The sequence below is a fragment of the Malaclemys terrapin genome, chromosome 8 (assembly GCF_027887155.1).
Source record: "Malaclemys terrapin pileata isolate rMalTer1 chromosome 8, rMalTer1.hap1, whole genome shotgun sequence".
NCBI classification, from domain to species: domain Eukaryota; kingdom Metazoa; phylum Chordata; order Testudines; family Emydidae; genus Malaclemys; species Malaclemys terrapin.
In genome coordinates, this window is record NC_071512.1 from 85412613 (window position 1) to 85439373 (window position 26761).

Sequence of the window (26761 nt, forward strand, 5' to 3'; positions counted from 1 at the left end):
CCTTTAGATAGGTCCTTTATGGCCTAGTGAGAAAACTCCATGTACTGATGTTTACAGAGTGCAATTTTCCATGGATAATTGCAACAGCAAATCAAGCCAGTGTTTGTCAAAACATTAAAAAGGCACTTGTCAAGGAGAGCTATTTCCATGTCAATTATTTGAGTAAATCTTATTGGGTTCACAGACAGTGTCAGTTTCCTCTTTTTACCACAACTGCTTCTTATAATAGCTGCACAGTACAAGGTTGGAAGGATTTTATTCTAAGAGGGAAAGTGTACTTATTCCCCATTCTCCTCACACTCAAAAGGCTGAGACATTTTTCCTCAAACTTTGCTAAACAATTCACCTTGAGGGAAAAGCCAAGCCTGGGAAATATCAGCCCAAACCATGAGTTTCAATAAGTTATAATAAGTGATTGAAAATGAGCTGTTAGAATGGAAGTCTATTGAAAAGTCAACTATAATGACCTCTGCTAGAATATATAGACACATAGCTACTCTGATGTTTTACCCACTTTTCCCTATTTTCTGATATAGTCCCATTCACACTTAATATCTGAGGTGAAGTTTCCTTTGAGTTTCACTTTTGACACCATATAATACTTCTGATGCGCTATGAGTCTTCCGATCTGCCTGCCATTCTCATTTAACCTTTTATGCACTTTCACTCCTAGACAGCACCAGGTTAGCACTTACTGCAAACTTAACTGTTTGGAGGCTTTATTGCCACCTAAGTCCTACCCTGTAAACCAGCCTAAGTCCAGCTTAATAAAAGTACTTTAAGAATCTGAACAGAATCAACTAGTTTTATTTAGCAGGGAATAATGCACTGTGATTTGCCCACATCAAAAATATCCAAGCAATATGTGGTTCTGGCCTGTGCCTTTAATTAAAAAAAAGAGAGAGAGAAATAATTCCCTTTTCTAACACCAAAGAGACATTCCAGACCATACATTTCAAGTGCATCCCTGCCTTTTGCAGGTGGTTAGAATCCCTGGGTTTTGGCTACATATCTAACACCACCATCCAAAATATTTAAAAGAATCCCTAGAAACCCGTTTCTTTATTGTTTCATTTTAACCAGGTGCCAATTTTAACTGGGCCACAACCTACCAAAGAGAGGAACAGAAACCACATAGATTCTGTTTTTAGACACACTTGCTCTTTTCTTTCCCACAAAATGCCAATTATTCTCCCTCATAATTAACTAACGATCATATTGCATCATAAATATACACTGGGTTTGCAGTACTCAGAAAAGACATCCCCTACTCCAAATAAATACAGCATAGAATATACAAGACAAAAACACAAGAACACAAGAGGACAACAAAGATTCCTGGGAGAAGACAGTTTAATGGGGGGAGAGACAGGAAGCAAGCGAAGTCAATAAAGGAGAGTGATGCTACTCAGAGCAATTGGAAAGGAAAAGGGCTTTCGCAGTCATGTTGGATAGATTGGTGGGAGAGCAGGTGAGAATCAGGGAGGCTGCAAAGAAAGATACAAAAGTCAAGGAGAGAGCTGACCAGGTACAGAGAAGGGTTTTAGCAGCAGGGATACTGAAGAGGGTAGAGATTTTGATGATAAGATGTTAATGAGATATTATTATGTGAGGAGATAGAAGCACAAAGTACTACACTTATGAGGGGGAAAATCATATGCATAAATACAAAATGGGGAATAATCGGCCAGGCAATAATACTGCAGAAAAAAATCTTGGTTTATAGTGGATCACAAACTAAATGAGTCAACAGCGTGATACCGTTGTAAAAAAGGCAAATGTCACCCTGCAATGTATTAACAGGAGTGGAATATGTAACACATAGGAGGTAATTGTTACACTCTGCTCGGCACTGCTGAAGCCTCAGCTGGAGTACTGTGTCCAGTTTTGGGCCCCACATATTAAAAAAGATCTGACCAAACTGTAGAGAGTCCAGGGGACAGCAATAAAAATAATATGAGATTTAGAAAACACGTCCTATGAGGGCATGTTGAGAGAAATGGGGAAGTTCAGTCTAGAGAAGAGAAGGCTGAGGGGGAACATGATAACAGTCTTCAAATATGTAAAAGGTTGTTATAAAGATCAATTGTTCTCCATGTCCACTGAAAGAAGGACAAGAAGTAATCAGGTTAGTTTGCATCAAGAAAGATATAGGTTAGATATAGGAAAAACTTTCTATCAATAAGGATAGTTAACCACTGATACAGGTTACCTAGGGAAGTTGTGAAATCCCATTGGAGGTTTTTAAGAACAGGTTAGAAAAATACTTATCAGGAACAGCCTAGGTTGTACTTAATTCTGCCTCAGCATGGCTGGGATGGACTAGATGACTTCTTGAGGTTCCTTCCAGCCCAACATTTCTATAATTCTAGGACCATAGGGTTGCAAGCCTCGGAGAAAGTAAGAAGAGTAGAACTGTCAATTGCGATGAAGAAGCGAGGTGGTGGAAGGATAGGAAGAACTGGATGGACGTTTTGGGCAGAGTTGAGATACTGGTGAGACATCCCAACAGACTTGTCAGAGATGTTTAGAGATATGAGACTGGAGAAGGGAGTGGAGGTAAAGGATTGAAAAGTAGATTTAGGAATAATCTTAATAGAGGCAGAGAGGACAGATAAGGTTGCCTGAAGTGCTGGGAGGGTACTAAAGGAGAAGAAGAAGGGACCAAGTATAGCATCCTGAGACATACTAATAGATACGCAACTCTGAAGGACAGGGTGATTTCCCGTAAGCACTGAAGAAAAGATCGAAAGTTGGAAAGGAAGTCATTTTTGACATGAACTATCCATCAGTAGCAGAAGAGCTCTTCTGGGATTGGGTTCTATTGACATATGCTTCACATCCTCTTCTGTCCTCTTTGGTAGCAGGAGCAGTCTTCCGTGATCCAACCATCACCAGGATAGAAGAAAGAGTCCCAGTTAGCCCCAGGTGTCCCAGACCTCAGCTTTAGAGGAGCGATCCTGTAAGTGGCCTTCATTGTCATTATTCAGGGAGAAGTCTCTCTTGCTCCATCAATCAAAGAGCAGTTTCTGTTCACTTACCAGACACCACACACCAGTGTTAGAATCATTTGTGGAGGCCTTCACTGGCTCATTTGTTTTTAAATAAGAAGCAGAGTCTATTGGCTCAATTTCCATTGTGCCCTTAAAATTGTTAAGGGCAATGCGTTTCCAAACTCTGGGACACATTCTGCACAGACCCAAGTGGAACTCTAGTAAAATGGTATACGGGACAGATTTTCAAAGGCACAAATGAGCTACATGCATAATTGCCATTGGGAGTCTAATGGCCCTTTGTGTCTTTGAAAATGCTCCTCTAATACCTACCAGCCAAATTGCATTGCCACTGAGTTTAAAGCATTGTACCTATTTAGGTATTTCTGTGCACTTAGTCATTCCTGAAACTTTACGCTGTACAAGATCCTTAACTGGACAAATATTATGGCTTGATCTTATTTTACTCCATTATTTTTTTATAATGGATGCTACTTTATCATTTCTTTTTTAAACCTCTGAGTTAAAATTAGGAGCATTGCATTCTAAACACAATCACACTATGGAAGATGTCAGTTTAATGGAGATTGAATAGCAATATTATCTGACATCAAAAGCCCCTGGAGAACAGAACAGAATGCGAGCAGGGGTCAATGATAAAGCTTTTAATCATTTGCCTGTTGAATAACTATCACACTTGTGGTGATTTGTATTTTCGGCTAATCTGGGATAAATAATGAGTGAAATTCCTAGTTGAACAGTTACTGGCATTCTCTGAATGAATCCTTTCCTCATATTTCATTTCCATGGGCAACTTATCACATTTATAGTCAGTGTATGAAAACGAAATTACATATTGATTGAAGAGATTTGAGGCAGCTGATAATCTTTCCACTGCTAAGGAATTTTAGGTGCTTAGAGCTGTGTAATAGTGTAACAAAAATAAAACTCTGTTTTTGCTGCCTCGTTTTTACCACTGGCCCTTGACAGTTATGTTTGACCACTGAAGGATGTAAACCAGAGCAACAATGCACACTATCCAATAATGCACACAACTACATATACATATTGCATAGAAGAGGGAGGATTAGATAAGGATTAATTACAACAACAAAGCAGAGGAATATAATTTAATCAAATAGCAGTGCTAAATACGTTAATTAAATACTCACCTAGTTCAATATCTCTTATTCCCATGTATGTTTCAAGAAGGTCATCTACTTTTTTTATTGCTTTTTCTTCAATTTCAGAGGGCTTTATTGAAACAAAACACTTAAGAGTTTAAATCCAAACATAAAATGCTACATCTTGGTTACAAATTTCAAAAATTACAAGACACCAAATTAATCCAGATTTTGCATTTAGGATCTGATTTATTCCCATTTTATTATAAATAAATTGCAAGCAAATCTTCTGTCTTAATGTTTTGGGTTTTGGTTAAGATTGATCCTCCACCCCCATCCCACGCCAAAAAAGTCTAGGGTGAAATAGTAGTACAATACAGTTAGTGGGAAACATCTGACTTCCCGATGACACTGCACAAGTAGAACAGAAGATATACATTTTAGTTCCTTCCACCTGACAGGGGAATTCAGCATTTTGGGCATGCACATCAATGAAGTGGGAAGCATGTCATTCACTGTCACAGAGCTGGCCCTTTAAGGGGAGTCAGCTACTTAGGCAGTTAGCTAGCCCCAGGCAAAGCTGGGCTGGCTCCTTCCCTTCAGCAGAGCCTGTTGCAGATAGGCAGGGCATCTGACTCCTCTTAAAGGGACAGCCCTGTGACACTTACCTAACTTTTTGGCTAAGATGTGCCATTGCTAGCTTATTATATGGCAGGAAAACAGATGCGACACGCCTTTCACTTCCCTGACAAATGCCAAAAGATGCAGCCATCTTTCACGTTTTGAGTTATCAGTAATAAGCTATAATAACTGAAAGCGAAGAAGGTTAATGCAGAAAGATGTTTCCTTGGTCAAAGATAATTTCATATTCCTATAAACTCCAGATAAAGGATGCTGATAAATTTATTACTAAAACTTATTATTATTATTACCACCACCTGTAGCACCGAGGGGTCCTATTCATGGACCTATTCGTTGTGGTAGGTGCTGTACAAACACAGAACAATCTAATCTCTGAATGATTTCAAGTGTATTCAAGTGCACAGTATACATAAGTATCTGTATTGCAGACTCCAAGCATTCTAAAATCATGAGTCAGACTCGAAAAAAAAAATCACAATTATCTTAAAAAATAATGTTTATTTATTTTATTTTATTTATTTTATTTTTTATTTGCCTTATGGACTTTGAGCTGTTGTGGTTCATATTTTCTAGATTTTCTTCAGAGCCACCAGGTTTAGAAACTGTTTGCAAATTGAAATTCTCACATAATCGTATGGCTCCAAGAACTGGGGCTTTAAAAGGGCAGTGGGGAAGAAGGGGAAATAAATATTGTGAGACCTGTAATAAAATCATGAGAGTTCACAGCATTGATATGTATGCCACAAGTAACCTGGCTTTAAATTTATTTCTATAAATATTATACATTTCCTAATGAGCCATCTTGTTCCATTACCCACTATTTTTATTTCTTACATCAATACTGAATGTAGCTTTAAACAAACTTTTAGAGACATTTAACAAATTAAGAAACACTGAGATTTTGCTGTGCTGGAATTTTTCAAGAAAATCCCATTTTGCCACATAAACTTTGCTGAAGGATAAATCTGATGTTTTGCATAAATTTAACAGATGCTAAAAGTTTCAAATGCTCTAATTATTACCCCAGAATAAACATACCACTTCCTCCACCACGGCAGGACCTTTGGATCTCAGTCGAAGCGTTTCTCTTCCCTTGGAGATTTTAGCTTCTGATAGAGTTCCACTTTTTAACCTTGGTTCAATCATTTCTAAAAACAAAAGTACAACCGTTAAATGTACCATTTAATTAGAATTAAATAAATATGCTTTAGCTGACTCAGTAGCTTCAGCTTTTAGGTCTACTTAAAATCTAGAGCAACTTGAATTTATAATTTACAGTATTTTAGATATAACTTGGGCCCCAATTGTGCATTAAGATTCACTACCCTGGACTCCTCACAGCCCTTGTGGAATCCTACTCAGATGCTTTACAAGCACAAAGAAATTACTGTGCAATAAAATTAAGACTCTCCTTTGAAAAATCCATCTATGCAGGCATAGTTCATTCTACTATGTTTGTGCATATTTGCATAAATTTAGTTCTCTATTCTAGAGCAAATCATTATTCATTAAATTAGGGTTACCATATTTCAGCAAGCAAAAAAGAGGACGGGAGGAGCCCCGTCCTAGCCCCGCCCCTGTCCTGCCCTAGCCCCGCCCCTGCCCCACCCACTTCCCGCCCCCCTCAGAACCCTCAACCCTCCCCCCGCTTCTTGTCCCGTGACTGCCCTCTCCTGGGACCCCTGCCCCTAAATGCCCCCCAGGACTTCACCCCCTACCTAAGCCTCCCTGCCTCTTGTCCCCTGACTGCCCCCTCCTGAGACCCTCCTCCCATCCTAACTGGCCCCCTAGGACCCTACCCCCTACCTGTACCCTGACTGCTCCAACCCTTATCCACACCCCCACCCCCAGACAGACCCCTGGGACTCCCACGCCCCATCCAACCACTCCCCACCCCCTGACAGCCCCCCCCCAGAACTCCCGACCCATCTAAACCCCTCTGCTCCCTATCCCCTGACTGCTCCGATCCCTCTCCCCACCCCTGCCCCCTGACAGCCCCCCCCCAGAACTCCCAAACCCCCCCCCCGCTCCTTATCCCCTAACTGCCCCCTCCTAAGACCCCCCTCCCTAAATGCCCCCCAGGACCCTACCCCCTACCCGTACCCTGACTGCCCAAAACCTTATCCACATACCTCCCAGAAAGCCCCCCCCCCCCCCGAACTCCCGACCCCCCCCCATCTCTTGACTGCCCCCTCCAGAACCTTCCTGCCCCTTCTCCGACCCCCTGGCTCCCTTGTCGTTGGCCTTTGGTTCGCCTAAGGTCTCTCTGTGAGCTTGCTCAGGAACTGTCTGAGCCGTTCTCCCGGCACGCTGGGCAGCAGTGGGGGAGGAGCTCCAGACTGCCGGAGGTGAATGCAGGGAGGGAGGGAGTGAGTGAGCTCTGCTGCAGGGGGGAGGAGGGACTCTCTCTCGCTGTCGGAGCCCCATGTAAGTGGCACCAGCCGGCTGCCCTGTTAGCCGCGCGTGCTCTGCATGGTGGGGGGGAAGTCCGGACATTAACAAATTCCCCCTGGATGCTATTTTTAGTTAAAAAATCCGGACATGTCCGGGGGAATCTGGACGAATGGTAACCCTAATTAAATAGTATTGGGAATTGGTAAAAATCATGCAGTTTTTACTCAGGCAGAATTCTCACTGACTTCAATCCTGCATTGCGGTCCACACTAAGAGGTAGATCCCTGCTCAATAGGCTTAGCTTTCTTCCAGGATTACACTGTTGCCCTTTTTGACCTGAGAAGCTAGTCAAAGTTCAGGGCCCGGGGATGTTCCATTTGGAAGTAGAAATTGATGGAGTCTGGTATTTTCTTTGATGCAATCTTGTTTATTTACAAAGAATGTACAAAGTCCTAATTCTCCAAACTCAGAATCAAAACCAAAAGGAACAGTTTCTTAGTTTATAGCTCCAAGCCTCTGTAGCCAACTGACCCAAGGGATCTCTAACTAAGTTTTTTCCAGGGCCACACTGTGGTCAGGGCCGGCTCTGGCTTTTTGGCCGCCCTAAGCAAAAAAAAAAAAAAAACAGGGTGCAGGGGGACTCCCTGCGCTGCAGATGTGCCCTGGCTAGCAGGGGGAGAGGGAGGGAGAGGGGGTAGAGACAAAGAAAGGGGGCGGCCCCGTGGCCCCGCCGCCTGCTAGGAGGGCTCTGCGCTGCTCCAGTCGGCTGGGAGGGAAGGATGCGGGCTGCCCTGCCAGGCATCCTGCAGGGCGCTCCCGTCCTCTGCACTGCTGCCCCCTACAGGGCGACCGGAGCGGAACACCACCAAAAAAAAAAGGCCGTGCCACCCTAGGATTGGTGCCTGGAGCCGGCCCTGACTGTGGTCACCAAGTTCTAGTACCTCACTCTCTGTTCTGATTTCTCTGTGCTCTGCCTTCCCTCTTCCTCCCCGACACTTGCCAGGGGAAAGAAAGCACTGGGGTGGGTTCACACACTTCTTTTTCTCAGGTGGGGGCTTGTGTTTACAATTATGTTAATTGAAGGGCGAGTTCACACCTATCAATCTCCAGGAGGTTTTAACTCAATCCATAACAAGACTTCCCCAGCTTAGAACACCCCCACCCACAACTCAGCTTTGGTTATCGTCCCAATGAAGCCTAAAATGGCAATATCCAATAACCCATCCCAAACAGAAATAAAAGAAATAAATTAAAATGATACAAGTTTGACTATTTACATATGTACAGTGTTTTCTATCAAGATGTTTTCACATCATCATGCCCAAAAGAATTTTATTCCCACCCAAAACTCTTTGGGGCTTTTCTCTTCCCGGGTTTCCTTTCAATCAGCCCCTGAAGAACATCTATTGTTTTTGTGGAATTTGTAAGCTGAGACAGACCCTGCACATTTTGTTTTAATGGGGCATTCACCTCTGTAACAACTTTTCTAGCCTTACCTTCCACAGCTACAACCTCAGATTCAGGAAGCAGACAAGCTGAAATTTTGTTCCCCTGATATCTTCTCAAATGGTCCTTATAGGTAACTGTGTTTAGTCCTGGGACCCAACTGGTTCCTGTACACCACTTTATTTATTTGGGCCAGTATTGTATAGGGTGCCTCGCAAGGTTTATCCGATTTAGGGCTCCTACCCTACTTTCTTCTAGGATTGTGTAACCAGACCAGGTCCCCTCTTTTTAAAAGTTTCCCCATATGAATTTACATAATACAAACTTTTTATCTTATCAGAGGTTATCAACTTTTCCCTAGCAAAGGTTTGAACTTTTTCAATTTTGGATTGTAGGGTTTTTACATAGTCCAAATGGTTCCAATCCATTTGTTCCTCTTCAGGAACTCCATACAAGAATTTTTCTGCCGTCCTTAGCTTATGCCCAAACGTGAGAAATCTTAGGGTACACTGCGTACTTTCAATGACTGCTATCCTCTAAACTATCAAAAGGAATGGGATTTTTGCTAGTTCCACTCTGTTTGGTACTGTTCTACCAAAGTAGCCAGCTGAACCCCCCAGAGTCCTATTGCATCCTTCCACCATCCCATTAGATTCTGGGTGTGCTGTGGTGGTGAGAATGTTGTGGCTCCTTAGAATCTTATACAAATCTGTTTAAACACTGGATTCAAAGTTTCTCCCTTGATCTGTGTGAAACTCACTCAGGACCCCAAATCTGGTAAAAATTCATTCACTAGGTCCCCTAATACTGTAACAACTTCTTGATTTCTTATTGGATAAGCCTGAGGCCATTCTGTGAAGCGGTCCATAGCTACCAGCCACTATTGATTACCAGATACCCCACAAGATACTGCTGCAAAGCAGCTCTCCCAGTTTTAGGGGCTCTTCTTTATAATGCAAGCATCGTATTTCCTGCACCAATTTTATAAATCCAGCCTGCATTCTACCCAACAGAAATTCTCCCTTACCTTAGGTAGGGTTTCTGCAACCCCAAAATGTCCAGCAGTTTTAAAATCATGACAACCTCAGAACCACCTTTTCTAATGTATCTGGTACAAATAGCTAGTACCTATATCCATCACCCAATGGTTTATCTCATCTCCCAGGGGTAATGAGAGCCATCGAATCAAACTGTTAATTCTGTATATGATGGAAACCACTTCAAGCCAGAGGGTGCGGTAGCACCTCAGCATCCCTAGTTCCATCACCTATGCCAGCTCCTCTACAATAGGATAGGGATAGCTCAGCGGTTTGAGCATTGGCCTACTAAACCTAGGGTTGTGAGTTCAATCCTTGAGGGGGCTATTTAGGGAACTGGGATAAAAATCTATCTGAGGAGTGGTCCTGCTTTGAGCAGGGGGTTGGACTAGATGACCTCCTGAGGTCCCTTCCAACCCTAATAGTCTATGACCTTTAAATTCCAAGCTTTCCTACTGTGTCCAGAAAGCTTTTACTGTGGTATTATGAATTGACACCACAGTTGCCAATTTTCACGTGGTAAATAATAACCCCGACTTTCACAATAAGACAAAAATCAAGCTAATCCTATTTCAAAAGAAGGCCAAAACAAGCCAATCCCTAAGAACCCCAACACTCTATGTGACTAGATCCCCCCGGCGTGCAGTCTGGGACTGTGGTGGGCCTGCTGTGCACTCCTGACTCTCTCCCACCCCTGACCCCTGCTTGCCCTTTGTCCTTGCTTGCTGGGAGCCGATCAAAAAAAAGCAACAAGCCAAAAAGCAACTCGCAAGCCAATTAAGCCAAAAACAAGCCCCATTTCTGGCAGGGCCGGCTCCAGGCACCAGCTTACCAATCAGGTGCTTGGGGCGGCACGTCCAGCTGTTCGGCGGCAATTCGGCGGACAGTTCCTCACTCGTGCTCGGAGAAAAGGACCTCCCGCTGAATTGCCGCCACAGATCGCGATCGCAGCTTTTTTGTTTGTTTGTTTGGCTGCTTGGGGCAGCCAAAACCCTGGAGCCGGCCCTGATTGCTGGGTTTTTTTCACAGGTTTGGCATGTCTGATTGACACTACAGTCCATGGGGAAGGGATAACTCAGTGGTTTGAGCATTAGCCTGCTAAACTCAGGGTTGTGAGCTCAATTCTTGAGGGGGCTGCTTAGGGATCTGGGGCAAAATCAGTACTTGGTTCTGCTAGTGAAGGCAGGGGGCTGGATTTGATGACCTTTCAAGGTCCCATCCAGTTCTAGGAGATAGGATATCTCCATTTATTTAAATCAACTTTCCAATTGATTTTTCCAATCACACACTATCCTGATAACAGGGTCATCTCTTTGGGAAGATTTTAGTTGCTCTGGGATCCATTCTGGGGCCCCCAACCCCATTGTGCTAGTGGAAGAGCCAGGAGCATGGACACTTCTGCAAACTAGAGGTAAAGCAGCACACCCATCCTCCTGAGCAACTAACTCCTTGCTCTTCTGCTTGGGGAAGTGTTTCCAATTAGCCTCCCAACAAGGCCAGCTGGACAAGACATCAGCATTAACATGCTTATGGCCAGGCCTGTGTGTGTTTGTGAAATCATACCACTGCAGTTCTCCAACTACCTAGCAAGCTGTCCCTCAGGACTCCTGAATCTAAAAAGCTATTGCAGGGAAGCATGCTCTGTCCTGACCATAACCCTCCTCCAAAACAAATAGTGATGAAAACATTCTATAGATTTAACCATTGGAATGTAACCCAGGAATGCTTACAGTAGGGTTACCATTCGTCCGGATTCCCCCGGACATGTCCGGCTTTTTGAGCTAAAAATAGCGTCCGGGGGGAATTTGTAAATGTCCGGACTTCCCCCTGCATGCAGAGCGCGCGTGGCTAACAGGGCAGCCAGCCGGATGGTGTCACTTACATGGGGCTCCGACAGCCGGAGAGAGCCCGTCCTCCGCCCTGCAGCAGAGCTCACTCACTCCCTCCCTCCCTGCATTCGCCTCCGGCAGTCTGGAGCTCCTCCCCCACTCCCCAGCGTGCTGGGAGAACGGCTCAGGCAGTTCCTGAGCAAGCTCACAGAGACGTTAGCCGAAGGCCAACGACAAGGGAGCCAGGGGCTCGGAGAAGGGGCAGGGAGGTTCTGGAGGGGGCAGTCAAGAGATGGGGGGGGGTTGGGAGTTCGGGGGGGGGCTTTCTGGGGGTGGGGGAGTGGATAAGGTTTTGGGCAATCAGGGTACAGATAGGGGGTAGGGTGCTGGGGGGCATTTGGGGGGGTAGTTAGGGGACAAGGAACAGGGAGGCTTAGGTAGGGGGTGGGGTTCTGGAGGGCAGTTAGGAGCAGGGGTCCCAGGAGGGGGCAGTCAGGGGACAAGGAGCGGGGGGGGGTGTTTGGGAGTTCTGGGGGGGGCTCTCAGGGGGCAGGAGTGGGGAGAGGGATTGGAGCAGTCAGGGGACAGGGAGCAGAGAGGTTTAGATGGGTCGGGAGTTCTGTGGGGGGGGCTGTCAGGGGGTGGGGAGTGGTTGGATGGGGCGTGGGAGTCCCAGGGGTCTGTCTGGGGGTGGGGGGGTGGATAAGGGTTGGGGCAGTCAGGGTACAGGTAGGGGGTAGAGTCCTAGGGGGCCACTTAGGATGGGGGGAGGGTCTCAGGAGGGGGTAGTCAGGGGACAAGAGGCAGGGAGGCTTAGGTAGGGGGTGGAGTCCTGGGGGGCAGTTAGGGGCAGGGGTCCCAGGAGGGGGCAGTCAAGGGACAAGGAGCGGGGGGAGGGTTGGGGGTTCTGAGGGGGGGGGAGTGGGAGGGGCAGGACAGGGGCGGGGCTAGGGCGGGGCTCCTCCCGTCCTCTTTTTTGCTTGCTGAAATATGGTAACCCTAGCTTACAGTCAGCTATGATGCAGTTTGTTTTAAAGGCTTAGCATGTCGTCAGTATTCTTTTCTTCCTTAATCCTACTCTTTGATGCAATTCTGCTGCTTATAGGCTATATCCAAGCAAGCAAACAACTGAGTATACAAAGTATACAACTGAACATTTTTATACAACTGAGGCCAGTGCTTAATTTGTGCCAGGGCTGAGCCGTGGCACCTCTAGGCTTGGCAGTTCAGAGCACCAGCACCTCTGGGATTGCTGCATCAGTTATGAATGTAAAAAAATTGCTTGAGCCCCGGCACCTCCTTCATTACAAATTAAGCACTGACTGGAGGTGGATAGTGAAAAAGAAGCATCTCCAAACTTACAACATGTACAGAATGAGGTTGGAGTTCCTAGGAGTTCCTATTAGGTGTTGCAATAATTTCTCTCAAAACTCAGACTCCTGCAGCAAGAAGGTACCACCCTCTCGAGTCTCTGGAGTTCTTGTGTCAATACTGCCCCCAACCCAAAGCACTAGCATCTGTGTCCAATATGAAAGAGGTTTTGAAACATGTACTGGCTAAGAGCTCAACTCTGAAAATGCTACATCACGCTCTGCTGGCCACTGAAGTGTCTTCCCTTTCTCACCCATCCTATGCAGTGGTTTTGCAATATTGGCAAACCCATAAATGATCCTTCTATGATAGCTGCAGAGCCCTGCAAAACTTTACACATCTGAGAGTGTCTGGGAAGTTGGCAAGCTCTGTACAGCCTCTTTTGGTGGGTGGGGTGAAGGAGGGACAGTGGAAATTCCCTCCTCACTAATTGTGTGCCCAAGGTACATTGCCTCTTTTTGAAATAATTCACATTTCTTGGAGTTCAGTTTCAAATTGGCCACCTGCAGTTTAGCGCTCCCCCATCTCCCAAACTGAGAGAAGCTTGCACTAGACATCTTCAACAGTCTGTCCTGGCCAGCCTTAAATGTACATAAGTCCTCCTTTTTGTGGCCAGATTTGTCATAGTACCAGCATTTAACTGAACTGCTTCCTTTAATTTTTTCATTATTGCCAATTTCCCTTGTTTTACCGACCAGATTTATCATCTGTTCTAATCATTCAATACAGTCTTGAGCCAGATTAGAATCCCCTCTTTCATCATACATATTAGACAGAGAGCTGCACTTACAGGACTCATGGTTAGGGCCCTACGAAATTCATGGCCAGGGCCCTACGAAATTCATGGCCATGAAAAACACATCATGGACCGTGAAATCTGGTCTTTTGTGTACTTTTACCCTATACTATACAGATTTCACAGGGGAGACCAGCATTTCTCAAATTGGGGGTCCTGATCCAAAAGGGAGTTGGGGGGGGGCAACAAGGTTATTTTAGGGGGGGATGTCACAGCATTGCCACCCTTACTTCTGCACTGCCTTCAGAGCTAGGTGGCTGGGGAGTGGCTGTTGGCCAGGCGCCCTTACAATAACCTTGTAAACCCCCCTTCCCCAACTCCTTTTTGGGTCAGGACCCCTACAATTACAACACTGTGAAATTCCAGATTTAAATATCTGAAATCATAAAATTTACAATTTTTAAAATCCTCTGACTGTGAAATTGACCAAAATGGACCGGGAATTTGGTAGGGCCCTACTCATGGTGACCAGCTTCCATCTTCCTCACTAGCAGCCGCTTCCTCTTCTGGTGCAGAATTGCAAGAAAAGAGGCAACATCCTTTCACTAAGGCTGTGCTGCGAGCACCATTGCTACTTGGGTCATAGTGTCAATTTAACTAGGTCTGGAACTAGATGAAGATTCTGTCTGCTTCTTCTGTGCCAAGCACCTGGATCAGTTTCAACCATGTAGGATGAGATTCTTGGGGTGAAATTCTGGTCCCACTGAAATCAACAGGAGTTTTGCCATTTACTTTAATGGGTCCAGGATTTCATACCTAGTGTTCATCTATCCCTGGGCCCCCTGGTTTAATTTTGGGTAAGACTTGAACTGCATTCTGGTAGTTATAGAAGAAAGCCTGAGACCTGTTAAACGTGGCATGTCTCAGCCTCACAGGGGCAGTGCCACTTAGGATAAAATTTTATCTGTAAGGTTGGCAGCATTGTTCTGATCTGTCAACGCATAAGCAGCTGAACTGGCCTTAATCTGTTGACTGATATGGGTGTTGCAGAGCTGATTGTACAAAAATGGACTCCCTATCTTCTTAATCTGGACATACTCTCTCCACCAGTCCTTTCCTTTGTTTGGCGGAAGCTAGGGGAATATGCTGAAAGAGTATCCCAAAAGCTTAAAATTCAGAACTGCCAAACTGTGACCCATTATCACTGTCTTGTTCTTCTTCTGTTTTATTCCTGATTCATGTGGAGTCTGTTTTAAGCTGTTAATTAAGAGTCACTTGCAGTCTGTCCATGTGCTATCAGCTGCAAGACTGGAGCAGCTGTGCCATGATTGTAGCAGACTAATGCTTTACAGACTGATACTGTTTCAGGTGTGAATGTTACCTTAGCTTTGCTTTTTAATGTTTACATTTTAAGAAAATGTACTTGACAAATCTTAACTCAGAGTTAATGAAGGTTCTTTGTTTGGAAATATCTATACACACACACACACACACACACACACACACACACACACACACACACACACACACAAAATATGATACAGTGTATATATACACAGCATTAGTTCTGTATGTGTTAAATTAGTTCATTACAGGTACAGTACTTAGTTCAGTGCTGCACATATACTATATTTATGACAAACTAAAACAGAAAAACCACTGTTTATGAACTAGCTAGAAATCCAAGTTAGAAGAAGATACAGTAGCTATCTAATCTCAAAATAAATACTGTATATTGAGAGTAGGTGGCAGTGTAGGCTTACACTAGCCTTTAGCTTCTGGAAAGTTAAGTACAGCATTCAGGTCACAAGTAAAAATGGTACTCTGACCCTTAGTCCTCATTTATGTATACTACAAACTTTTCCACAACTCATAATCTATTTAAGAAAGTCTCAGAAATGAATAGCAGGGGGTTTACAGGTCTGAACTGCATATAGAATTGTCACACTGAACCTTTCATGAACACCAAATCCATTCATTAACTTTATATTACACATTGTAAAATATTAAATGACTGTTTCAAATGAAATTGAATTATCCAGAACAGTGAATTTTAATTTTTTAATTACTGTAGAAATAATTTTACAAACATTCTGAATAAATGTTGATGTATCAGACTACACAATTTCCAGATAACACTTTGTGACGTTACTTGACTAAAATATGACCATATCGATAATTATTGCAACCACTATTATATATTTGCAGCAAATATTGTACAAAGGTTGTAGAGTAAGATGTCTATGAAAAGGTTAGGATTTGCTGGTTATGATTATGCTATCTGTATGCATGTATCATTTTTGTATTTACAGTTGTAAGTATTGGCTCTATACCTGGATTTCAAATGTTTGCTCCTGGGGTAAATACCCACGAAGTAATCAGCCAGATATGCCATGTAAGATATCTGCAAAAAGTGTTATAATTTGCCAGATGTGATAATCTTGTTTAAATGTTTGTATCACCTTTGTATTATGAGATATAGATATGTATGCATGTCTGTATTTCAAACTTGGGCTATGTTTCTGTATTACATAAATCTGTTAGTCTTTAAGGTGCCACCAGACTCCTTGTTGTTTTTGTAGATACAGACTAACACGGCTACCCCCTGATACTTGACCCCCAGACAGTTGGGCATTAGCACTGCCTAGCCTGCTTGATGGCCCATTAAGGACCATCAGCTATACAACTGACCCATTGAGAGAAGGCAGATACACCTTATGACTCAGCAAGGCAGGCAGGGACATGCCCATGGACAGAACTCTAAGGCTTCCAACCCATGTGCTGGGCAGCTTGTGTTTGAAACAAAGGAAGCACAGACTGCATGGCAAAAAACTATAAAAAGCATCTGCATCTTCTCCATTTGGTCTTCAGTCCTGCTTCTTACCTCTGGAGGAACTTTGCTACAAACTGAAGCTCTGAACTGGACTGAATGACCCATCCAAGCTCAACAAGGAGTCTGGTGGCACCTTAAAGACTAACAGATTTATTTGGGCATAAGCTTTCGTGAGTAAAAACCTCACTTCTTCGGATGCATAGAGTGAAAGTTACAGATGCAGGCATTATATACTGACACATGGAGAGCAGGGAGTTACTTCGCAAGTGGAGAACCAGTGTTGACAGGGCCAATTCAATCAGGGTGGATGTAGTCCACTCCCAATAATAGATGAGGAGGTGTCAATTCGGCTACCCCCGGATACTTGACACCATCCAAGCTGTGGATGTACTCCAGAGACTTGACTTAGGCTTACAGCAGTGATGGAATAAACTGCTGGCTTGAGCCAAGAACTTTGCCATTACTGTATGTAACTGATTCCTTTAACCAATTTTAACTCTCACCTTTTTCTTTTTATAAACCTTTAGATTTTAGTTAATAAGAATTGGCTGTAGCATATATTTGGGTAAGATCTGAAACATTCGTTAACGTGGGAGGTAATGTGTCCGATCCTTTGGGATTGGTAGAACCTTTCTTTTATATGATGAAATAAGGTTTACAAAATTTTTCATCATATTTGATGTTGGTACCTGGATGGAGGCGTGAGGATGGATCACTTTAAGGGAACTGTGTTGTTTGGACTTCTGGGTAACCAGTAAGGTAATAAAGAAGCTGTTGTATGCTGGCTGGGTAAATCTAGATATTGGAATATCCACCAGCTTTAAGGGGATTGTCTGCCCCATTCTTTGCAGTTCACCCTAGTTGAAAGAACAGGAGTACTTGTGGCACCTTAGAGACTAACAAATTTATTAGAGCATAAGCTTTCGTGGACTACAGCCCACTTCTTCGGATGCATATAGAATGGAACATATATTGAGGAGATATATATACATATAAGGTGCCATACAGAGAGCATGAACAGGTGGGAGTTGTTGTCTTACCAACTCTGAGAGGCCAATTAAGTAAGAGAAAAAAAAACTTTTGAAGTGATAATCAAGCTAGCCCAGTATGACTAACACGGCTGCTACTCTGATACCTGTCACCCTAATTGAGTGACCATAGCTGGCCCCCACTAGGACCCCGGTCACACACTTATTACTAAGAAATCCTTTCTTCAGTTATTAAAAATCTGTCTCTGTTTCAAGATAAATTATTTCAGCTTATGACTGAGCTAATAAAATATAATAAAGATATAGTAAAAAAAGCATTGGTCTCTCTCTAGAAAGTAATCCAACATGTATTTTACTCTTTACAGAATTTTTTTTAAAAAGTCTTGTATTACTTTAATAAGCTGCATTACTTTAATTCTTTCCATGGGGAGCTTTACACTGTCACTTTATGCCTGACTTTTCATCCATGCTATTATATGCCCATGCATAGGGAAAAACAACAACAACTTGGTTATCAATTTTAAGAAAAACAGCCTATTTGCATATTCTCTTGAAAACTGCTTCATAAAATTAGTGACCAGTGTTCCTAAAGAGATGCATTATTCACTTTAGCACTATTACTCATGTACTGTATTATATGAGGAATTAGAGTGGAAAAATACAACTTCTTACAACCCCCTTCCCCCCCCCCAATTCTGTAATATAATTAAAATATAATTCCAAATGCAAAAGTAGAGTCATAGTACTGAGGAATTTAGAAGTCTAAAGCCTTTAAAATTGATCATTATCCTTCCAGAATTACCCCTCAAAAGAATTCTCTGTCCATGACATTTTCTTAATAATCTTGCTTTTAAAAAGATGAATCTTTAGTATTTTACATTCGTTTTATTCAGATGGGTTCCAGCTGGTTGCTTTATTAGTCTATAGAGTCAGATTATGTGAGGAGAATTTCTACTTTTCAAATTTAAAATTCACTTTTCAAAACACTAATTTTATTTTAGCTCATTTTAATAAACTGATGCTGTACAGTCACTATTACTCACATTTGTTTAACCCTCTGTATAGTTTTTGTACTCAGGGTGCAGTAACAAGGGAGAAGTTAAAGTCTCTTTAACAAGAAACATTTCAAATTCTCATTCCTGATGAAGGATACACTTACATTAGCTCTACCACCAGTAGTATCTTTACTCATGATTTGACATATATGCTATTGTAGATTTGCACCCAACATTTTGGCCAAACTGCCTGTTAAGTTATACTGGCCAGAACAGGACCTTTTTATTAATTCTATCACTATTCAAATTTTAAGAATTGTGCTATACTTACTCCAATTAGTTTCTGTTGATGCCAAAACATTTCATAGAGGGCTAGCTTGTCACTCAGATCACATGCCTACCCAAGGGAGAGCAAGAACCCCTTTCTTACTCAGGCTACCAGTTTGCGTAGCTTACTGCTTCTCCTGAACAGCACTCCTGGATGGGGAATGGGGGCACAGTGGTGGGAAAATGAGTAAACCTTTTGGGTGCATCATATCCCTACTCACTAGCCAGAATAATGAGCCAGGATGTGTGTGTTTGCAGGAGAAGAGGAGGTGCAGTTGGTAAATTATTATTCTTCCCTCATCCCGGGGGAGTAAGGAGTAAGCAAGCAAGACACAGAGGTATGACTCCCAGTCACCATGCCTTCTACAGCTATTCTTGGAGTGATGCAGCTTAAACACTGCCCCTTGCTCAGGGATATGCCTAAAGTTCCAGGCTAGCCCCACGTGGTAAGAACTCAGGCTATGTTGACACAATTTCTTCTACATATGGAGCTATATGTTTTTTGTTTTTTTAAAAAAACAGTAACAAATGGGCTGTGGTGAATACAATTCCATTTGCGGTTTATACCTCCTCAAAATCCTCCATAAACCAATTTCCTAATACAATCATTCAAAGAAACACATTATCTATATAGGACACACAACATTTTTACGTATTGAGAGGAGGAGGGGAAAGTGTGCCCTCTCCAAGTAACAACATATGCTAGTATCACCATGTCTAGAGCATGAAGAAGTATCCTAGAAGATTTTTCTCATCCCTATTGTACTAATTATTTTGAATATCAAATGATATCAAAATCAATTGTTTCCATGTTGCCATTTGCAACATGTTCTATATTCTTAGCATCACTATTAAGTACATACCTGCAATATAAACAAATATATATTTGTTAAATATATATACACACATATTTTTAGAGGCAACAGGTATCACCCACACCTCTCTTACCATGCTGTAGCACCAAGCATAAAAAACACACTTCCAGTTTCTTTCATTCTGTCTAATTACTGCAGTTATTCTGACACCAAGTGTCCACACTGGTGCATTACAGTCTTCCTAGATTGGTCACATATTACAGTGACTTGGAAAACAAATATTTAAACTTGCTGCTGAAATCGGAGGTAGTGGTGGAGAACCCAGAGTTTGCATATGCCAATGGTTATCAATGATTTGTCAACATTTTATTTTGAAAGATTTACGATTATGGAAAAATTTTGTATAGAAAAGGTTATGAGAAAATCTTGAATAAAATGATGGAAATAAAACTAGAAAATATTTTTTTCTCTTTTCAAATGTTCAGCTACATGTATACTGTTTAATTTTCAATGGCTTGTTAAAAAAAATACACAGATGATTAGTGATATAAATAATTATCTCATAAAGAGCCACTGCTCCCTCCTTGCATGGGCGGAGATGGGATAATAGCCTCTGATGCATTGTCACATGCTTTCCTCACATCCCACAGATGCTTGCCATGGGGTGAGGGATGCACACACAGAGGTAGCAGGGCACAGGCAGAGCAAGGTAAACCGGTGCACTACAGAATCTCAGTCTCTGCCTCTATCTTTTCTGTAGAAAATATATACATTGCAGAACCCTAGCCCTTTTAAATAGGCTCAAAGGCGGTTGTCAGTATGGAAACCATGACAGCATTGTCAAGGACCTGGAAGGGTAATGGGGGTGAGGAGGGGGAGTCCTGACCCAGTGCAAGAGTCAAAGTCTACACAAAAGTTTCTGTGTAGATACCATCAGTGTGTTCTGTAAAACAACCCCGCTACCCATTCTGCATGTAAGTATGTGTGGGCGGAGGGGCAGGATGATGAGTTTGGGGGCAAGCACCTCATGAGACAGACGTGATCCAGCCTACAGTGGCCTGCACTGCTAACCAACTTCAGAAAGCACTCACCCTTCCAGGTACAATGCTCAGAGGAGCTGAATGCAAGAAGCATTCATTCATTATGGTATAGAAGGGTACAGCTTGCTCAGGAAGGACACACAGGGGAAAAAATTGAGTTGTTGCCTTATATATTATTTAAAAAAAAAAAAAAAGTATATACTTGGACTGAGGTTGAGATGGAAATAGGAGACAGACTTGTTGAAAATCTCTGTGTAAGGATAAAAGGGGTAAAAAACAAGGGTGATGTCATGGTAGGGGTCTATTACAGACCACCAAACCAGGAAGAAGAAGTGGATGAGGCTTTTTTTTTTTTTTTTTTAAAAACAACTAAAAATCATCCAAAGCACAGGACTTGGTGGTGTTGGGGGGACTTCAACTATTCAGACATCTGTTGAGAAAACAACACAGCAGGGCACAGATTACACTGCTCTACAGCCAAAACGCTTCTGAAATAAATGTAGTCAAACCTTACTAATTCTGGGTCACTGAGAACGAAAATAATGCTTAAAATTGTTGATTGGCTCTAGTTTTCAAGATATGCTATTGGGTCAGTATATACGACTCTTGACTTGGGAATGGCGGAGGATAAGTGAGTTATAAAGGGAAGGGATCTCAATTTAAACCAGAAATGACTAAAATACATCTTTCACTGGATCTATGAATAAATCTGTGACTGGATTTGGACAGTACTTGCTTTTTAGGCAAAACAATGAATGATGCAATCTGAAGCTGGTATTGCGTCATACATGATATGAATTGCATCATGTTATTCCTAGAAGTCATGGATGATGCAATCAGAACGAAGCTTACATCACTCTGCTGAACAAATTGCCCTATATCAGCTCTAGAAATCATACACAGTGTCGTGCTCTTATTTGTCAGTGTTTGATTTTGCAAAGGGACACATTTCTGTTAAGCCAAAGTGAGCAGAGATGCCTCGTACTTGTGTGAACAGTGCAGATAACTTCTGCTATGTTTGTGGTGAAGTGACTTTTGCATCACAAAAGCGCAGTATAACCACTATGGTTAAGAAAGCCTATCACCTTTATTTTGGCTGCAAAATTGGAGAGCAGGACAAGAGGTGGGTCCCACACATATGCTGCAACACTTGTGCAACAAATCTTCACCAGTGGTTGAACAGGAAAAGGAAATCTATGCCTTTTACAGTGCCAATGATTTGGAGAGAGCCAACAGATCATACCAGCAATTGTTACTTCTGCATGGTGCCTCCAGTTGGGAAAGGTGTGTCAAAGAAGAAAAAGTGGACTGTGCATTATCCAAACATTCCATCAGCTATACGCCCAGTAACCCACGGAGAAGGACTGCCAGTTCCTGATGCACCAGAATCATTCTCACTTGAGTCAGACGAGGAAGAGGATGAAACTTCTGATCCTGAACCATCAATGTCACAGGACCCACATTTTCTCCCATTCTCCTCCTCTGAACCACACCTCATAAACACCAGGTGAACTGAATGACCTTGTCAGGGATTTGGAACGACCCAAGAGTAAGGCAGAGCTCTTGGGCTCCAGACTACAGCAGTGGAATCTCCTGGCAGGTGATGTTAGGGTTTCCATGTTCCGTGACCGTCAAAAGGATCTTGTCCCATTCTTCTTCATGGAAGGTGATCTTGTAGCCTGCAACAACATCGATGGTGTGATGGCAGCCCTCAACATTGTTCAGAATCCAGATGAGTGGAGACTGTTCACTGATTCATCGAAGACGAGTCTTAAAGCTGTTTTACTGCATAAGGGCAATGTTTTGCCATCAATTCCAGTTGGTCATGCAGTCCATATGAAGCAAACCTATGACAACATGAAACAATTTTTGAGGTGCATAAACTATGACCAACATCAGTGGCAGCTTTGTGGCGATTTGAAGGCTGTTGCTCTCTTGCTTGGTCTGCAGACTGGATACACAAAGTGCTGCTGTTTTCTCTGCGAATGGGATAGTCGTGCAAGAGATTCCCACTACATCAAGAAAGATTGGCCACTCCGACAGTCATTGGAGCCTGGGAGGAAAAGTGTTCAGCATCCACCACTTGTTGAATCAAGGAAGATTTTGTTACCACCCTTACACATCAAGCTGGGTCTGATGAAGAACTTTGTCAAGGCCATTGACAAAACACAAGCAGCTTTCAAGTACCTCCGTGGAAAATTTCCAAGGTTAAGTGAAGCTAAGATAAAGGAAGGTGTCTTTGTTGGTCCTCAGATTCGTGAACTTCTTCGAGATGATGCATTTGACCATGCACTGCATGGCAAGGAAAAGACGGCATGGAAAGCCTTCCAGTTAGTGGCAATACATTTTCTCGGAAACAACAAGGCAGACAACTACAGGTTGTTGGTGGAAAACCTCCTCAAGGCATACAAAAGCCTTGGTTGCAACATGTCACTAAAGATACATTTTTTGCACTCATCTAGATTTTTTCCCACCGAACTGCGGAGCAGTGAGCGACGAGCACGGGGAGCAATTTCACCAGGACATTGCAACAATGGAGAAATGCTATCAGTGCAAATGGAACCCATCAATGCTTTCAGACTATTGCTGGACAGTGACAAGAGATGCTCCATTTAATGAATACAAGAGACAAGCCAAGACGCGCCGAGTAGACACTGAATAGGATAAACTATGTACATAATAGTGTTTCGCCTTTTGTTTCATAATAAATTTTATTTATATAACCCTTTTGCTGATTTTTAAAGTGTTACATAAACAGGACAGGTGAAATATTATCATGTAAAGCAACCATAAACACATGAAAAGACCTAGGTTTACAATTTATGATTAAAACTCTACTATCTACACAATATACATAGACATAAAATGTAAAAATTTAAATATCGTAGAAACAGTAGCCAATCAGTTGTTTTAATTGATATTTGAATTCAGCACATCAAAATACATAATAAATAGCACATTTTATCTCTGAAGCAGACGACTTCTCAAATTGTCGACCAGTGTTATCCAACAAGTTCTTGGAATTTATTGGAGACAATTTTTTATTTCAGAAGGTGGAGAAACCTACTAGGGGAGATGCTGTTCTAGATTTGATTCTGACAATAGGGAGGAACTGGTTAAGAATTTGAAAATGGAAGGCAGCTTGGGTGAAACTGATCATTAAATGGTAGAGTTCATGATTCTAAGGAATAGTAGGAGGGAGAATAGCAAAATAAAGAATGAATTTCAGGAAGATAGACTTTAGCACACTCATGGAGTTGGTAGGTAAGATCCCCTGGGAAGCAAGTCTAAGAGGAAAAACAATTGAAGACAGTTGGCAGTTTTTCAAAGAGACATTAGTAAGGGAAAAGAGCAAACTATCCCACTGCGTAGGAAAGAGATGAAGTATGGGAAGAGACCACCCTGGCTTAACCAGGAGATCTTCAATGATCTAAAAATTAAAAAAAAAAAAAAAAGTCCTACAAAAGTGGAAGCTAGGTCAAATTACAAAGGATGAATATAAACACCACAAGTACGTAGGGGAAAAATTAGAAAGGCAAAGGCACAAAACGAGATCAAACTAACTAGAGACATAAAGGATAACAAGAAAACTTTCTACAAATACATTAAAAGCAAAAAGGAAGACCAAGGACAGGGTAGGCCCATTACTCAATGAGGGGAAAAAAAACAATAACAGAAAATGTGGAAGTGGCAGAGGTGTTTAATGACTTCTTTGTTTCAGTTTTCACCAAGAAGGTTGGTGGTGATTGGACCTGGGTGGTGATTGGACCCCGCACTCCGAACCCCTTTCCAGACCCCAACCCCCTGCCCCAGTCCAGAGTCCCCTCCCATACTCAAACTCCCTCCCAGATCCTGCACCCTGCACCTCTCCAACACCTTAACACCTTGCCCCAGCCCTGAGCCCTCCCCAGCACTCCAAACCCCTCATCCAAGCCCCCGCCCCAGAGCCCACACCCCCAACCGGAGTCCACGCCCCTTCCTGCACTCCGAAAGCCTTGGCCCCAGGCCAGAGCCGCCTCCTGCACCTCAAACCCTTCATCCCCAGCCCCACCCCAGAGCCTGCATTCTCAGCCGGAGTCCTCACCCCCTCAGTACTCCAGCCTGGAGCCCTTTCCTGCACCCTGAACCTCTCATTTCTGGAGCCTGTACCCCCAGGCCATATTCCCCCACCCCCGCACACCAACCCTCTGCCCCAACCTGGTTCCTCTCCTGCACCCCAAGCCCCTCATCCCTGGCCCCACCACAAAGCCCGCAGCCCAAGCTGAGGTCTTCACACACACCCCGCACCTCAACCCCCTGCCTGGTGAAAGTGAGTGAGGGTGAGGGAGAGTGAGCAAATGGGAGAGGGGGATGGAGTGAGCAGGGGCGTGACCTTGGGGACAGGGATATTTGGTTTTGTGTGATTAGAAAGTTGGCAACCCTACTAGGGAGGTTGTGGAATCTCCATCATTGGAGATTTTTAAGAGCAGGTTAGACAAACACCTGTCAGGGATGGTCTAGATCAGGGGTAAGCAACCTATGGCACGCGTGCCGAAGGCAGCACGCGAGCTGATTTTCAGTGGCACTCACACTGCCTGGGTCCTGGCCACTGGTCCAGGGGGCTCTGAATTTTAATTTAATTTTAATTAAGGTTTTTAAAATGTTTAAGAAACTTCATTTACTTTACATACAACAATAGTTTAGTTATAGACTTATAGAAAGAGACCTTCTAAAAAAATGTTAAAATGTATTACTGGCACGCGAAACCTTAAATTATAGTGAATAAATGAAGACTCGGTTCACCACTTCTGAAAGGTTGCTGACCTCTGGTCTAGATAATACTTACTCCTGCCATGAGTGCAGGGGACTGGACTAGATGACCTCTCAAGGTCCCTTCTAGTCCTAGGACTTCCATTTTCAGAAAGATCAAGGAAGCAATCTACATTTAATAAAAATAGCCTCAAAGACCCACACATTGATTTGATTAAGTTTAGGGTCACTCTGGGGCACAAGAGACAGTCACTCGCTACATGTACACAGAGCACTAGACTACAGCTGCGTCTTGTTCAAACCCATTACTGTACATGAAACATAGAAAAGATCTGGTTTTTTTACTCATTTTTACCCCCAAAATCCTGGGTTTTACAAAAACTATTATTTTACAAAAACAATTTTCACCTGAATTTTAGACCACCCAAATATGTGAAAATACTGGTTATGTTAAGAAAATCCAATACATTAGGTAGATGTGTTTATGTTAATAATAAATTGGCATAAGTGTAAATACGAGGCTGTCAATTCAAGTTAGGCAATGCAGAGGAAGATATGCACACGCATGTGTGTGTGCGCGCATGTGTTAAGGTACTGTTCATTAAATAAACCACAGCATTAAACTGCCTTTACTTTCAACTCTCTTACTTTTCTTTATTTGTTGCATATTTTTCTGTTCTCCTTTCCCCCAGTAGTAACCCTGATATTTACCTAGAAAACTGTAAAGTCAATTTTATGCACTGATTGTAATAAACACCGATAAATGCCAAGGAAATTTGCAAGAAAATAAAAACTGAAAATGAATATAGCTCACAAGTCAAATTAATCTGAACTACAGTTATAGTGAAACTTGAGCAAGAGACCATCTCCCATAGGTAGCGTCTTAACATCTTAAAGTACTCTCAAGGTTTCCAGTTCAACTTTGTTTTCCTATAGTTTAAAAACAAAACACCTCAATTCCTCTAGGCAACTAGGTTACCTAGGATAAATTTCACTGTGTTTGAAAAACAAACAAAACAATGCAGTCATGGTATTTCAATTTCCAGTTACAAGGGGTGGACAGTATGCATATCACTCACCAAATGCTTTCATAGGCTCGATCAATGTTAGTTTAAATGTCTGACCCTTCTCCAGTCCTTTTAAAAGGTTGGCAACTTCATAATGACGATAACCCACCAAATTTTTTCCATTTATAGATTCCAAATGATCACCCACGCATATCGCTTTGATTTGGTCGACAAGGCTGTCTTCTTTAATACTCTGTCAGATAAAAAAGCATTTATATTAGTTAGAAACAAAATTGTGAAAAAATAAACATGTGGCACCTAATTCACTGCCGCTACAGATGAGTGAAACTCTAATGATATCAGCGTAGTTGCACCTATTATTCCAACAGTGAATTCAGAACAGGAGGTTCTCATGTACCATGCCTTGACAAGCA

General features: G+C 42.7%; 1 protein-coding gene across 2 annotated transcripts in view; it reads right to left on the reverse strand.

The window, feature by feature from the left end:
• GIPC2 (GIPC PDZ domain containing family member 2) overlaps positions 1-26761 on the reverse strand; it is a 60327-nt gene that overhangs the window by 6914 nt on the left and 26652 nt on the right. For both annotated transcript variants that reach the window (XM_054038256.1, XM_054038255.1), the window contains exons 3-5: positions 26400-26580; positions 5798-5907; positions 4166-4247 (exon numbers count right to left, since the gene is read on the reverse strand). In XM_054038256.1, coding sequence (XP_053894231.1) covers positions 4166-4247; positions 5798-5907; positions 26400-26580 — 373 coding nt within the window. The remainder of the gene's footprint in view (positions 1-4165; positions 4248-5797; positions 5908-26399; positions 26581-26761) is intronic.